The sequence below is a fragment of the Spodoptera frugiperda genome, chromosome 16 (genome assembly GCF_023101765.2).
Source record: "Spodoptera frugiperda isolate SF20-4 chromosome 16, AGI-APGP_CSIRO_Sfru_2.0, whole genome shotgun sequence".
NCBI lineage: Eukaryota > Metazoa > Arthropoda > Insecta > Lepidoptera > Noctuidae > Spodoptera > Spodoptera frugiperda.
This window is the reverse complement of record NC_064227.1, coordinates 8,575,451-8,588,771: the sequence shown is the minus strand read 5'-3', so window position 1 is coordinate 8,588,771 and position 13,321 is coordinate 8,575,451. Positions and strand designations below refer to the sequence as shown.

The window sequence follows — 13,321 nt, the reverse complement described above, 5'->3', positions numbered from 1 at the left end:
CCGGTCACATGTGGAACTAAAATTTGCCATACAAAAAGTTTACGTTGACTGTCGTCAAATACTATTACTTCAGGTAGAGGTACATGTTAGTTACTGAGAATAATAAAGAAAATTTGAACAGATAGTTTGAGACTTCCACTTATATGACTATAATTTATGTAGTTGACTACCTAAAGAAAGCTTTAATAGATCCAGATTTTATTTGTACTGTACGAGGCCTTAATGTTTCGATACGTTACTATTAGAAAATATCCGATTTAATTTGGCTGATTATAAAATAAAACGAAAAGATAATAAATAAAAAAGCCGCCATGTTAACGAAATAGGAACAGACAGACATTCTGATACATAATTTTATATGTAAGTAGACATTGTAACTACACATTACGTAATAGGTAAATAAGTACGTAAATTTGTTACGTTTTCACGCATAAATTCGTAAATCCGCCTATTGTTCCAATGGCAATACAATTTTAATCAATTCATTACGGGTATACCTAAGCATCTAAGAAATAAATTGTATCTACTGAAAGACCTTCAAATAAGACGTTACTCCTTTTTAAAATCAGCTACACACTTGTAATTCCTCTGTTGCAGCGGGGACGCTGATTGCTTACCATCAGGTGAACAATCTGATCCTTAAAAAATGTTATTTTATTTTAATGTCCGTCTTGTAGATTATTTTAAAATATTAGACACGTATTTTTTATTTTCTTACAGAAATAAATACTTTCGGAAATATATCGATTTGAAATATCGCTTGACGTCACTTCTAGGTACGTTTTATACACAGAAATGACGTATTTGCTCCTACTCGTTTTATCTAAGTGTTGTTATCTTATATGACAAAATAAAAATATACATGTGTAATATTTCTCCATTACCTAACAGGCGGACTAATTAGATTTTTACTTTTCATACCCCGTCATCATCCCTATTAGTTATTAAAAACATACAGACATACAATCCCAAAATAAATGACATTATATTCGAAGCAGGTAAAGTATGCGACAGTGTATAACAAAACGACCACAGCGTAGCAAATTAGCCGGTAAGTCTATGTTATTTGCATGAATAATTTATTTAGGCTGTGCTCTGGGTTCCAAGTAGTGACTTATGGTCCAGTAACTGTGTCATACTATCAAGGTATTATAAGCAAGGTAAGGGCATTCTTACTGCCTCATATCAATGAGCACGAATAAATAAATTATTATGGTTATTTTTTGATAAAAAATTAAATTAAAAATTTAAAAAACCCCCGACAAAAAACTTAATTTCCCTTTAAAAAGTAAAAAAATAATAAAAGAAACTTAATCTTAAAGTACCTAAGAATGTACTAATAATTCTAAAAAAATACGTCGCGTTGGGGGACCGCTCCTAATTATTTCTTAGAATTATTCTATTATATTCTAAAATAGAAATATAGCGGCGTGGGCGGCGGTCAGGTACAGTCCATATGATTGCGGTCCCCCAACGAGACGTATTTTTTTAGAATTAATAGTACATTCTTAGGTACTTTAAGATTAAGTTTCTTTTATTTTTTTACTTTTTAAAGGGCAATTAAGTTTTTTGTCGGGGGTTTTTTAAATTTTTAATTTAATTTTTTATTTTATACTTTTTATAGGTAGGTTAGGTTAAGTTAGGCTTAGTATATAACATACTTACTATAATTTCGATTCTTGTTAAGGTAAAGATTACATTCGAGGTCAAGCTCGTTCGTTTTTATTTTTATTTTGTTGACTTATTAATTACTAATTTTTGTTTCTACATATAAGTAGGCTAAAGATTACATTGGTGCAAGATTTTTTGTTTATAATAAAACGTTAAATTATTTTTTTTTTATATTTTTGTTATTAAATTTTTAATTTAATTATTATTATTTTTTTAATTTTTATTTAATTTTTTATTTCTGTTAATAAGAAAAAATAATATCTTTCAATATCTTCTTTCATTGCGGTTTAATTTGAGACCCCATCCCAGTATATTTGCAGACCTTCGGCTAATCTCCCCACTTTCACCGCCCATAACTTTAAAACGGCTTAACCGATTTTCCTCAAACATGTCTAAGAACACTCGCACGTAAGTCCCCTTTCATACGAAAAAAACTAAATTGAAATCACTGCATCCGTTTGGGAGTTATGATGCCACAGACAGACAGACAGACAGACAGACACGTCAAACTTATAACACCCCTCTTTTTGCGTCGGGGGTTAAAAATTGGGTAAATTCCTCTGTCAAAAACTAACTACTTTTTATCCCATGGGGACGCGGGCGAAGCAACGTGCAACGGCCAGAAGTTAGTTTAAAATATTTTGGTCTATTTGTCCCATCGATCTATCGTCCTCCCGTCGGGAGACGAGAGGGATATGTAGCAGGATATGATAGCAGAAGCCCGTTATACCCACCAAAAAAGCCATGGGTACACCTGCATCGCCATAAGTTAAGGGGGTCTGGGAGACTGGTTAAACCTTTACGACCAGCACAAGAAATAAATAACCTAACGGCCAATTTCAATAATCTATCCATCTGTACTACTAGAGATAGAATTTTGACACATTTTGTATGGGGCTTATGTCAAAACGCTGTCTTTAGTAGGCAAATCTACAGATAGATAAGTTATTGAAATTGGCCGTAAATCAACAATGGCTGATACAAAAACCTATCCTATTATCAAAGTATATTATCAAATGACTAGAGCAAGTATTTACCCAGTATATGCGTACTTAATGTACTTTTACGGAGTTAGGCAATCATGGCCGGTATGGTAATGGGGTCAGTGACCTCTCGCCGCATGCGCAGCCCGGTAATGCTACTATTTTGTATCGAATTAAAAGTATTACAGTTTCATATTTAAATTATATGAAACTTTACAGTAAAATCAGAATAATTCAAGACTTTTTTAATAGTGAAAATCTACCAACAATAAAACGTAAGTAGTTAATGTGGATCCGGAGTTGCGGACTACCTAGCAGGTTACCGGGGTTGCGGGTCGAAGAGCAGGAGAAGGAACGGGGTGGTTTAGTCAGTAAGAATCTGACACTCCCTCTCGCCTCGCCCAAGGCGGGAGAAGACATTGGATGATTTTCCCCACTTAAAAACAAAGGCCTAAAAACAAAACTATGAGAATTATGTTACTTTACCTAATTATACATATATGCGTCTTTAAACAAATAACTATCAAAGATCACTATCATAAAACAAATATATGTAAAAGCACTATAATGTGTATGAAGATTTTAGTGTGGGAAGATAATCGGCTATACAGTACCTGCATAATGTCTGTTATTAAAATATATCTTCTTTATCAATCACTCTGTACCATCTAGGATGCCGTATGGCTCTCGACCTTGGCGTAATAGGTTCGATGTCGGGCTGATACGATCAACAATTGTAGCGGGACAGCTGTTCTTTTAAGTGTTGTTTTATTAATTGCTTGTCAACATTGCTGTAGTTGCTTAGATTGGACAGTATTAGTATTATTTCCGCCTTGTTTTGTTATATCACATTTCAATAGCCTATAGGTGGACACTGCTGACCACAGGCCTCGTCTCAGGAGAAGGTTTGGTCATAAATCACCACGCTTGCTCATTGCGGGTTGTGGATTTCAATCTCATAATTAGAAATTATGAGACCAAGTTTCCTTACGATGTTTTTCTTCACTAAATAATTTTTGAAAGTAGATATAACTCGGCAAAAGTTACATTTGTATTTGCTGGTCTCGAACGGTACGAACTTCATGCATGAGAAGTGGGCGTCTTAAGCCCCCGGGCCGCCACGACATGTTTTGTTAAGAAATCAGCAAAAGTTTTAGATTTCAAGGTAATCTATACATATAATAAAACTGTAGGAGTGTTAATTCTGTACACTGAATACAAAACACAACAAAAAAATTGATAATAGAGGTTGTGACAAGAAAGATACTAAAGCCAAAAATGTGATATCTGTTTGTATGTTCACGCATCATGCAAAACTGGTCGGATTAGGGCATCCAAATGCTGTTAGAAGTCATTATTCAACGCGGACGAAGACGCGGACAAAAGCTAGTACGATCAAAAGATGATAGTTATAAATCTATACATATAATAAAATCGTAGAAAAGTGCTGTCTGTACATTGAAAATAAAAATAAAAAAAATAGCAGGGGTTATTGTTATGTCGATGTCGAACCCAAAAATGTAATTAACTTTTTTTTGTCTGTTTGTCTGTTTGTCTGTTTGTCTGTTTGTCTGTTCGTCTGTGCGCGCTAATCTCAGAAACGGCTGATCCGAGTTGGATGCGGTTTTCACGAATATATTGTGGGATGCTTAAATTTACATTTAGTGTTTGTTTCATGTCAATCGGTTCATAAATAAAAAAGTTATGTCAAATTAAAGAATCACGTCGAACATTCTATGCTTATACCATTAATCTCCGCAACTATTTGACGGATTTGGTTGAAATTTGGTACAGATATAGTTTAGAACCTTAGAAAGGACATAGATATATTTTTATTTCAAAAATCAAAAAATAAAAATAAGAAATAAATTATTTAAAAATAATTCTATGTCGATCGTTACACGACTTCGGTTCATGTTATTGTTTTAATTCATCGAAAAAAAGTAAATATATAGTAAAAAGGTATGAAAAAAATAATATCAATATAATAAAACATTTAGTACAAAGAAAATGCTCTAACGGAGTATAGATAATTCTATGTCGATCGTTACACGACTTCGGTTCATGTTATTGTTTTAATTCATCGAAAAAAGTAAATAAATAGTAAAAAGGTATGAAAAAAATAATATCAATATAATTAAACTTTTAGTACAAAGAAAATGCCCGAACGGAGTATAAATAAATAATCCAAGTTGTCTTTATCCTCGATAAATGGCGTTGGGATCGAAATAGATCGCGCTATGGTTGCGTTACATTCATTTGGTTGGGTATCGGCCGAGCGCTTCGGTACTATCGTAGAAAAAGTGTATTATCAGTCGTATGATTATTTGTCTGTAGTGGTCCTGCTGTTTCGTATATTCTAAATTGGTTTCGTTGTATTTGTCAATTAATAAGTTTATTTGTTGGGTTTTCCTGGTTTTTTGGTTAAACTATTTAACGTAGGTTTAGTTTGATATCGATTATTAGTAGTTACTGTAGTTAGTTTTTTTAATAAAATTGTAAGTCTAATTTATAAATTAATTAGATTAGATTTAAGTCGTTTCTTTTAAATTATTTAGTTTAAGCTTGGTTATTATAGCATAGAGGATAGGTTGTAATATAGTTTCTTTTTTAATTGTTATAAATTCGTAATTCGTAGCTTTCTTTAGTTTTAAGTTAGTTTAAGTCCGTTTTTAAACTATTTTTTCAATGCCCTAAGTGAGTATACATCTATTAAATTCAAACGCAGAGCTCATTATGTTGATTTTTGAAGAGTTCCCTGGAATATCTTCCACATCTCATTTTTGAAGAGATCCCGCGAGATCGGGAACTATGTGGTTAAAACTAAAAATTTGCCGGAAGTCACTATTCCACGCGAACGAAGTCGCGGGCAAAAGCTAGTTTATAATATGTATGATTGATATAATGATTATACAGCATCAACTGCCTGCAACGGTCCATTGTTGAATTATGGGTGTAAGCCTCTTACATAAGAGGATTTGCCTTACATGAGTGATGGCCTATATTTCATATTGTATAACAAATATGGTTACCTAGTTTTCTGTATTCCATGGTCAGAGGTCATGGCCAGTAGGTAATAAGTCGAGGTATGTATCATTACATCTCATATTCTTAAGTATGTAAATCTTCTTAGCCGTTCTCTTAATCTCTTCATTACTGAAGGTTGTGTCTAGTCTGGTGCACGCGTCTCTTGATGTACGATCCTCCTCCAATCGCCCCTGTCCGCTGCGGTCTTTATGTCTTGTGGAACTGACAGACCTGTGAGGTTTTTTACACCATCTAGCCATCGGGTAGATGAACGACTGCGAGGTCTTTTCCCGTTAAGCTGTCCAACAACTTCTTCAGATTTTCAGGGTTTTAATCGGAATATGGCCAAAATAGGTCAATGTTCGTTGCAGGTATATAGTGAACAGCCTCGTGCTAATTCCGATCTCCTTGAAAATAGAGACGTTGGTACGAAGAGCGGTCCAAAAAATACGTATGTAATAGGGTGCAAGAAATATGCCATAGACTGCCTCGTCGGTCCAGCGACTGCCGGGTTCTCGGGTTCGATTCCCGGGCTAAGTATTACTGGACTTTTTACGAAGTTTTTTGTTTATCGAATAATTTCTCCGTAATAGCATGGAGTCTGGAATTGTGCCTAGTATATATTGTACCTAGCACCCGTACGAAGACACCCCAAGTAATCGATTCATTAAAATTCTTTCAGATGTTTCAGCGTGATTGACAACAAACTTTCATATTAATGTTATTAGAGTGATAAACAAACTATAGTTTTAACTAAAATGTAATTTTATTATAACAACAGAACCAATAGGCCACATTTAGCGAGGGGAACCCAAAAAATTGGCACAGTTCATTAACATTGTAACGTATATCGATCACCGGCAGTCCTTCAAGTTGGGGGCTCGGCAGAACGAGCGGGTATACCACCGTCATACATCATTGGCAAACTATGGGCATTTCATCAAAACACTTCTCTTAGGAACCCTGCAGGCTTACCAGCACTTTAGGAACTAGTTTATTGAGATCAAGAATAGATTATACAGATAAATTTTAGGATTAAAAATTGATATAAATGTTGTAAATATTTGTTTGTATATTTGTCAGTCAATCACGCTGAAACTACTGTACGAATTTTGTTGAAATTTCGTATATATAGACAGAGTATGAGCTGACAAATTCGCAGTTTCCTCAGTTGGCTTTTACGACGTCCTACGGCAAGCAAGGGTAGTTCGCCGCCCGACCAGAATCAGACCCGTGCGTACACGGCTCAAAGAGCCATCAGACCACCACAGATAGGGCCCAGTAGGGCTGATGCCTGATCCGGAGCTGCTGATTATCTAGTTGGTTTACCGGGGATCCGGCTCAAAAAGTAGGAGTTGAAACGGTGTGGTTTTTAGTCAGCAAGAGTCTGATACTCCCTCTCACCTCGCCCAAGGCGGGAAAAAGTAATTGAATGATTAATCCCCCCTCAAAAAATAAAAAAACTTACGGAAAGTTACTGTTCTTGTTACAGCGAAAGAAGAACTCAACACCTTTTAAGATAAGCTTTTAATAATCCTAGAATATCTAGACCATGGACATAATCATAGTAATTCTATCAATTATTTAGTTAAAACAATACCTAGCTGAGTCAGTCAGTCAGTACTTCAGTAGTCAGTGGATTTTAGTATACAATTTACAATTATAGCCAATTAGTAATTACAACCAATTGTGTAACAGATCGCTTTGTGTTACATCGAGTAGTTTAACATATATAGGTGGTAGTGGGCGGTTTGTCTTAATAGGTACATAGGTAGTTAGGTAGTTAGGTACTTACCGTATTCAATTGTTTGTTGCTAATATGGATATAAGAAAAAATCCAATAAATGTATTTAATTGTATTGTATAATATTGAAAATGTAATGCGATTGTCAAGGAAGTGGTGTTGGGTTCGATTCCTGGGTTAATTCATTAGATTTTCTTAGCAATAGTTTTAAATGTGTTATATTGCTCAGTGTATCGTAATAGGTTAGACTGCTATAACATATGAAACTAAAGATAAATCGTCTACTTAGCGAGTTACTTTAAGCGGGGCTTCAGTTTGAAAAGCAGGAGTAGGAACAGGGTGATATTTAGTCAGTAAGAGTCTGACACTCCTTCTCGCCTCATTCATCGTCATTTGATGATTTTCATCCTTAAAAAAAAAAATCGGCTATTTGTGTTACACACTGTTTAATAACACACTGAATTAGTGATTGATTTAAAAAATCAGTATATTTTTAAAATCACGGATCTATATTGTTCACATGTGTAGTCCCCCTTAAAACAAAGCTATCTTGGTTACAACAACGGTATGGCACATACTGCCTACATACTGTAGGATGCTTACGGCAGTTCCTGTAATAAAAATTAATACAAATCCATGGAGACGACTGTGCTATACATTTATTTTTTGTTAAATAAATTAGGTAAGGAATTGATAATTACAATATTTCTGTGGAAGACATACTCACGTATGGATTAACATATAGTGTTTTGAAATTGCGTATCGATAATAATAGTGTGTTGGGAAGGAGATGTATAAACGCCTTTTATATAATACATAGCAATTACTTGCAGGAAAACTACTTATAATTTGTTTGTATGATAATTAATCAGAGCACACTCGTCTCATACGAGTAGTACTTTATTATTAGTCGTCAGTTAAAGACATTAAATTGTTTAATTCTCAATTACCAATATCTCCATAAAAAATCCCGGGAAAGATACACTACGTAAATCAATGAATAATATTTGAGTGATACTATCTGCACTATGAATAATACTATCAACACTAAAAAACCCTCCACAATTATTCCCCCACCAACCACCAAAAAAAAAACACACCAACTACAAAAATTCCAAACCAAACACAACTCTACACCTTTTGCTCGGTACCTAAGCTAGGAGTGGTCTTCCACGCGCCGCTGGTTCACTCTCAAACGAAAACAGCTTGCCACCGACCGTCCCTGTCAGACACAATATGTCCTTAGCAGAAGGCACTTCAGACAACGAGCATACAAGGAGCACTCAGGAGGAAGATCAGAACTCACAGACCACTCCTACTGGTACCAAGAAGAAGAACGATAAAAGACAGGTTAGTGGGATTTTTGGGATATTTTTTGCAATTTTTTTGGTGGGTTTTGGAAGTAAGGTTGTGTGTGGATGGTTGTTTTTGGGTGTCTGTGTGTTGGGTTGGTAAAGAAAATTATACTTTATTTGATATTTGTTGTTTTGTGATATATATATTTAGAATTTTTCTAAATAATTTGAGCTTAAAAGTTTCCTTAAAAGTATTAAACTTTTGACTTACAGACGCTTTTAAATAAATATTTACCCTTGTCATAGTACAGATACACATATTTTTAATACATGTATTTATTTTTCCACCATATTTATACAGAATTTCGTCTTAAAACTAAGCTCTAAGCTTATATTATTAATATAATAAATTCTGTAGTACGTTACATGACCAGATAAAATAAATACATTAAAAAATTTAGATATAGAAATAAATGTAGGATTATATCTATATAGATTCATCCCTTATTTAATAACAACACTGGTGAATACATAACTGTCATAATTCTGACTGCCTCCTAAGATGTGCGGTGTTACGGTTATCACGGTGGCTAGGCAAACGGCTGCCATGGCACGTGTTGCGGGTTCGCTTCCCGTACAAAACAACTGTTTGTGTGATCCACAAATTGTTGTTTTGGGTTTGGGTATAGTGTGTATGTGAACTTTTATGTTTGTAAATGCACCCACGACACAGAAGGAAATCCTAATGTGTGACACGTTAAAAAAAACACGTTTCATAAATGTGAAATGAGATTAATCAACATGATTTTCCATTTAAACTATTTTCATAAATGCTCGTAATTTGGAATAGGTTCAGAAGGTCAAGATAACAAGTAAAAGTGATAGATTTTTTACTGAGCATCATAAACCATTAAGATCATGTAACTTCATAAAACTAACGACACAATAGTTATTTTTCGTCCCGTCCTTTATCCCAGAGGTGGTAGACAGAGGTCCACATTACGGCACGTCTTGTCACTGCACATTGTACACTTTTTTATTGTATATTGTACACCTACTTTTTACCATTTATGTTATAAGTCCCATGTAATAGAGTGTGAACATATTGCCATGTACTAGATCTAATTCCAGACTCCGTCTGGTCGGCTACTACTGAGAAATTTTTTAAAAGCTGAAAATATCTGAAAATCTTTGCTCGAGCTGGGAAAATAGATTTTCCAGTTATATTTCTATTGATGTATATTTTTTGCTTTCACATAATGGGGAATGAATGTACATTGAGGTACACCTCTGCCTATACATAATATTTCTTACAAATAAAGTATTGAGATATATTATTAACTCGCGTAAACAGAAAAGTCTATTAATTTCAAACTCTTCTTGAACAAGTAGAGCTTTACTCCGTTACCTATGTGATTTAGCTTTGTATTTCGATTATTCAATTGTTTATTACATTTTAGATACTAACTTAGTATAGCACATCACCTAACATTAAAAAAAGTGTTAGCAGAAAGACAAATTGGATAATCTCCTCATATAAAACTATTATTTGTATTACAAAAGAATATATTACCACCCGTTAACAAACTTAAACCATATTAGGAATTATTTTATCAAAACTAATATCAATAACAGCCCAACATAAAATCCTTATGATTTAATAAAAAACTAATCATTCCTCATCTATTTTTGTAGAAACCAATTTTCAAAGAAATCGTTAAACAATTGTCCCAATAAACTAATAGTGACCTCAAAGAATTAACCAATTAATGAGTATCACCAATTAATACCATATCAGGATCTGTAGCGTCGTGGGACAAAATGGCAATTGATGGCAATTTGAACCATCTCTGCCCACCCACTTTTGGAACGACGTAATTATACAAGTTCGGTTTTGTACGTAACGTCTCTAGTAATTGGGTTTGCGCCCACGCAATGTATTGCTAACTAAACCATCAACTTTTATTGTTGTGGCTTCTAGATTTATTATTGTATTGCTTATTTTTAATTAGGTTTTTTAAATTGGTGTTTGGGTTTCAATGGTGTTGTAAAGTTTTTTATAAAAGCACTCGTTGGACATACTAAATTATCTAAAAATTTACGGTTAACTCACGTACATTAATGGATAAAAGCTCTACTAGTTTCGAGTCACAGAAGGACTCTTAATTATGAACAGCGTGCGCAGACCAACTAGTAGAGCTTTTCTCCATTAATGTAAGTGAGTTAACTGTGATTTATAAACTGCTAAATTACTGATCTGATTAGGAGTAAACAATGGTTTAAGTTTAAAGTCTCTCATATTAAATGTAGGTAATATTCACATTTCATCAGCTATGAAGTCTCTAGGGTGCAAAGATGGTGCGAACGTATGTTTCGAGAATAATGTAAAGTTCAGGTCTAATACCATATTTAATACTGAGAATTCTGAAATTCCGAGACCGACATTTTTTTCATCCGTGGCAGAGATTGAATCGAAGATCTTCTCTTGGGCATACGTGATTAATGGACCAGTACTAACTACATTAGGCATAAACGTCCTTAGTCTTAAACAGGAGTGGGCTTCGAATCCAATACCATACATCCGACGATAAATCTTACTGAAACTTTTGACAGCCGGAAACTAAAAGAACAATGCTACAATTAAACTGGCAACATTTCTTGCGCGTACGCACCCTAGCCCCAGTGAAGCGGATCGCAATTATAGATCATTACTGTCGCAACACTATTCATGACATCTATTGTATTCTTATTAGTATTTTTCTTGATCGATTCATAAATCGATTTGAAATTGATGGGTCTACTCGAATTATAATCGAGTTAGAGTAACAAGTATGTTGTGGATAATGATATGTTGCTAGCTACATATTATATGTTTAGTTTGATGAAATAATATAATTCAAATTCAGGAATATATTTCATTAAATATGCGTAGGACCCAAATCAGAGCCTTGAGGAACTCCCCATACACAATTTATTTATTCAGCAATGTAACAATGTGTAGTAAAAATAACAAACTCCTTGCCAGATGTCAGACTCTTACATGTGGAAGGAACAGATCCATACTCTGATGAAGGGCGGAGAGAGTGAGTCCGATATCTCGGACTCCGAACACTTCCTCACTAAGGGTGCATTCCTCCTCACTCCCTCTCACGGCCTCAGCATGGAGAAAGCCTCGGCCATCTGCGAGAAAATGGAGTTCAAAGGGTGCTTCTCCCTCACGAAGACAGCCACTGGCATACTATTTAAATTCTCCAGCGTTGATGACTACCAGATGGTCTTCAAGAAAGGTTTCCATAAAGTTACTGGATCCAGGTTTTATAGGAAGGTAATTGGTTTGATATTTCTAAAATGTTTGCTTTTGAAAACGCTTTCGTCTGCAACTTGGCTTTCAACGCTTCCTTTCTTACTTTCTCTTTGTTTATCTCTTTTAATTTTGATTCTCCTCTTCGCCCTTCTATTGTGCCTTTATTTTACGAAACAGAAGCTTACTCTTCCTTAAAAAGCAAACTTATGTAGGATCTTTCGTTCTAACTTTAGTCAAGTACTCTGTACTAAATTCTTGAAATAAAATCTGGTATGATTTCTTTTGATCTATTAAAATTTTGTTCATTTCCTTGTAATTTCAGATTGCAATCCCATGCAGGCCTCAGAAGACCTTTACTATCTACGTTTACGACATTCCTGATGAGGTCCCAGAGGAGGACGTTCGCCACGCCCTCTACAAGTTCACCTCGGTCGTGGAAGTGGTGCGCCTCCACTTCTCCGGCTCCCCCAAGGATGGAAACACTGGTTGGTACAGCATAGGTATCAGTATCGCACCTTCCTTTATTAACTTTCCCAAGACGTGTTGCTATGGTGGTTTAGTCAGGCGCTGCGAAACGAAGTGAGTTACTTATACTCACTTTGTGACTGGTATCTTTAGTTAACCAAAAACTAGATAGGAAGATTTTGAATTAGTTATCCGCTAATGAATTTATCATAACATAGATAAACTTAATTTTTGTAGTAAATCTATACTAGAACTTATAATGTGCATGCCCCTTTCAAAATTTAATATCACTCATGCGCATGATATCTACTTCTACACTGACTGCATTAGTAGGTTACCAGTAGCGAGACAGGCAGCTAAAGTCTTTAGATTATTCGTAGGCATATCACACTAGACACTAGTAGGTAAAGCATGAAGATTGGCATCAAATTTGTCTGTTTAATAAAAATGAATTTTGTTCTCACTCTTATAATGAAACTCCGTAATATATAAAGACCAGTTTCCTAAAACACTTTCCCACTCCTTCCAGGAACCTCAACTCCTAAGCCCTTGGAGAAGACGAGCTCTCGTGCCCTCACGACCATTGATGGCGAGCTGGTCAGTAGCATGATCCCCAAGGAGGCTACCAGTGTGATCCGTGTCACCCTCGCCAACATCGAGGAAGCTAACATCCTGCTGCAGAACGGGCTGGACTTCTACGGAGCCACGTTCTTTCCTACTGAGCTCGCGACGCCAGGCCAGGCTGCTAAGCTCATCAAGCCCAGCAGGTAATTGTTCAATATCTTTGTTTTTAAGTTTTGCTTACACGTTTTTGTGGGGAATGTATGTAATT

General features: G+C 35.1%; 1 protein-coding gene across 4 annotated transcripts in view; it reads left to right on the top strand.

Moving 5' to 3' along the window:
• The first annotated feature begins 8,589 nt into the window (after window positions 1–8,589).
• The window catches only part of LOC118280672 (uncharacterized), a 5,524-nt gene continuing 792 nt past the window's right edge, over window positions 8,590–13,321 (top strand). Inside the window, exons 1-4 of one of the 4 annotated variants that reach the window (XM_035600962.2) lie at window positions 8,590–8,775; window positions 11,746–12,045; window positions 12,347–12,524; window positions 13,019–13,256. In XM_035600962.2, the coding sequence (XP_035456855.2) occupies window positions 8,662–8,775; window positions 11,746–12,045; window positions 12,347–12,524; window positions 13,019–13,256 (830 nt within the window). In that variant the 5' untranslated portion in view covers window positions 8,590–8,661. The remainder of the gene's footprint in view (window positions 8,776–11,745; window positions 12,046–12,346; window positions 12,525–13,018; window positions 13,257–13,321) is intronic. The other 3 variants (XM_035600963.2, XM_035600964.2, XM_035600965.2) reach the window with 3 other exon arrangements.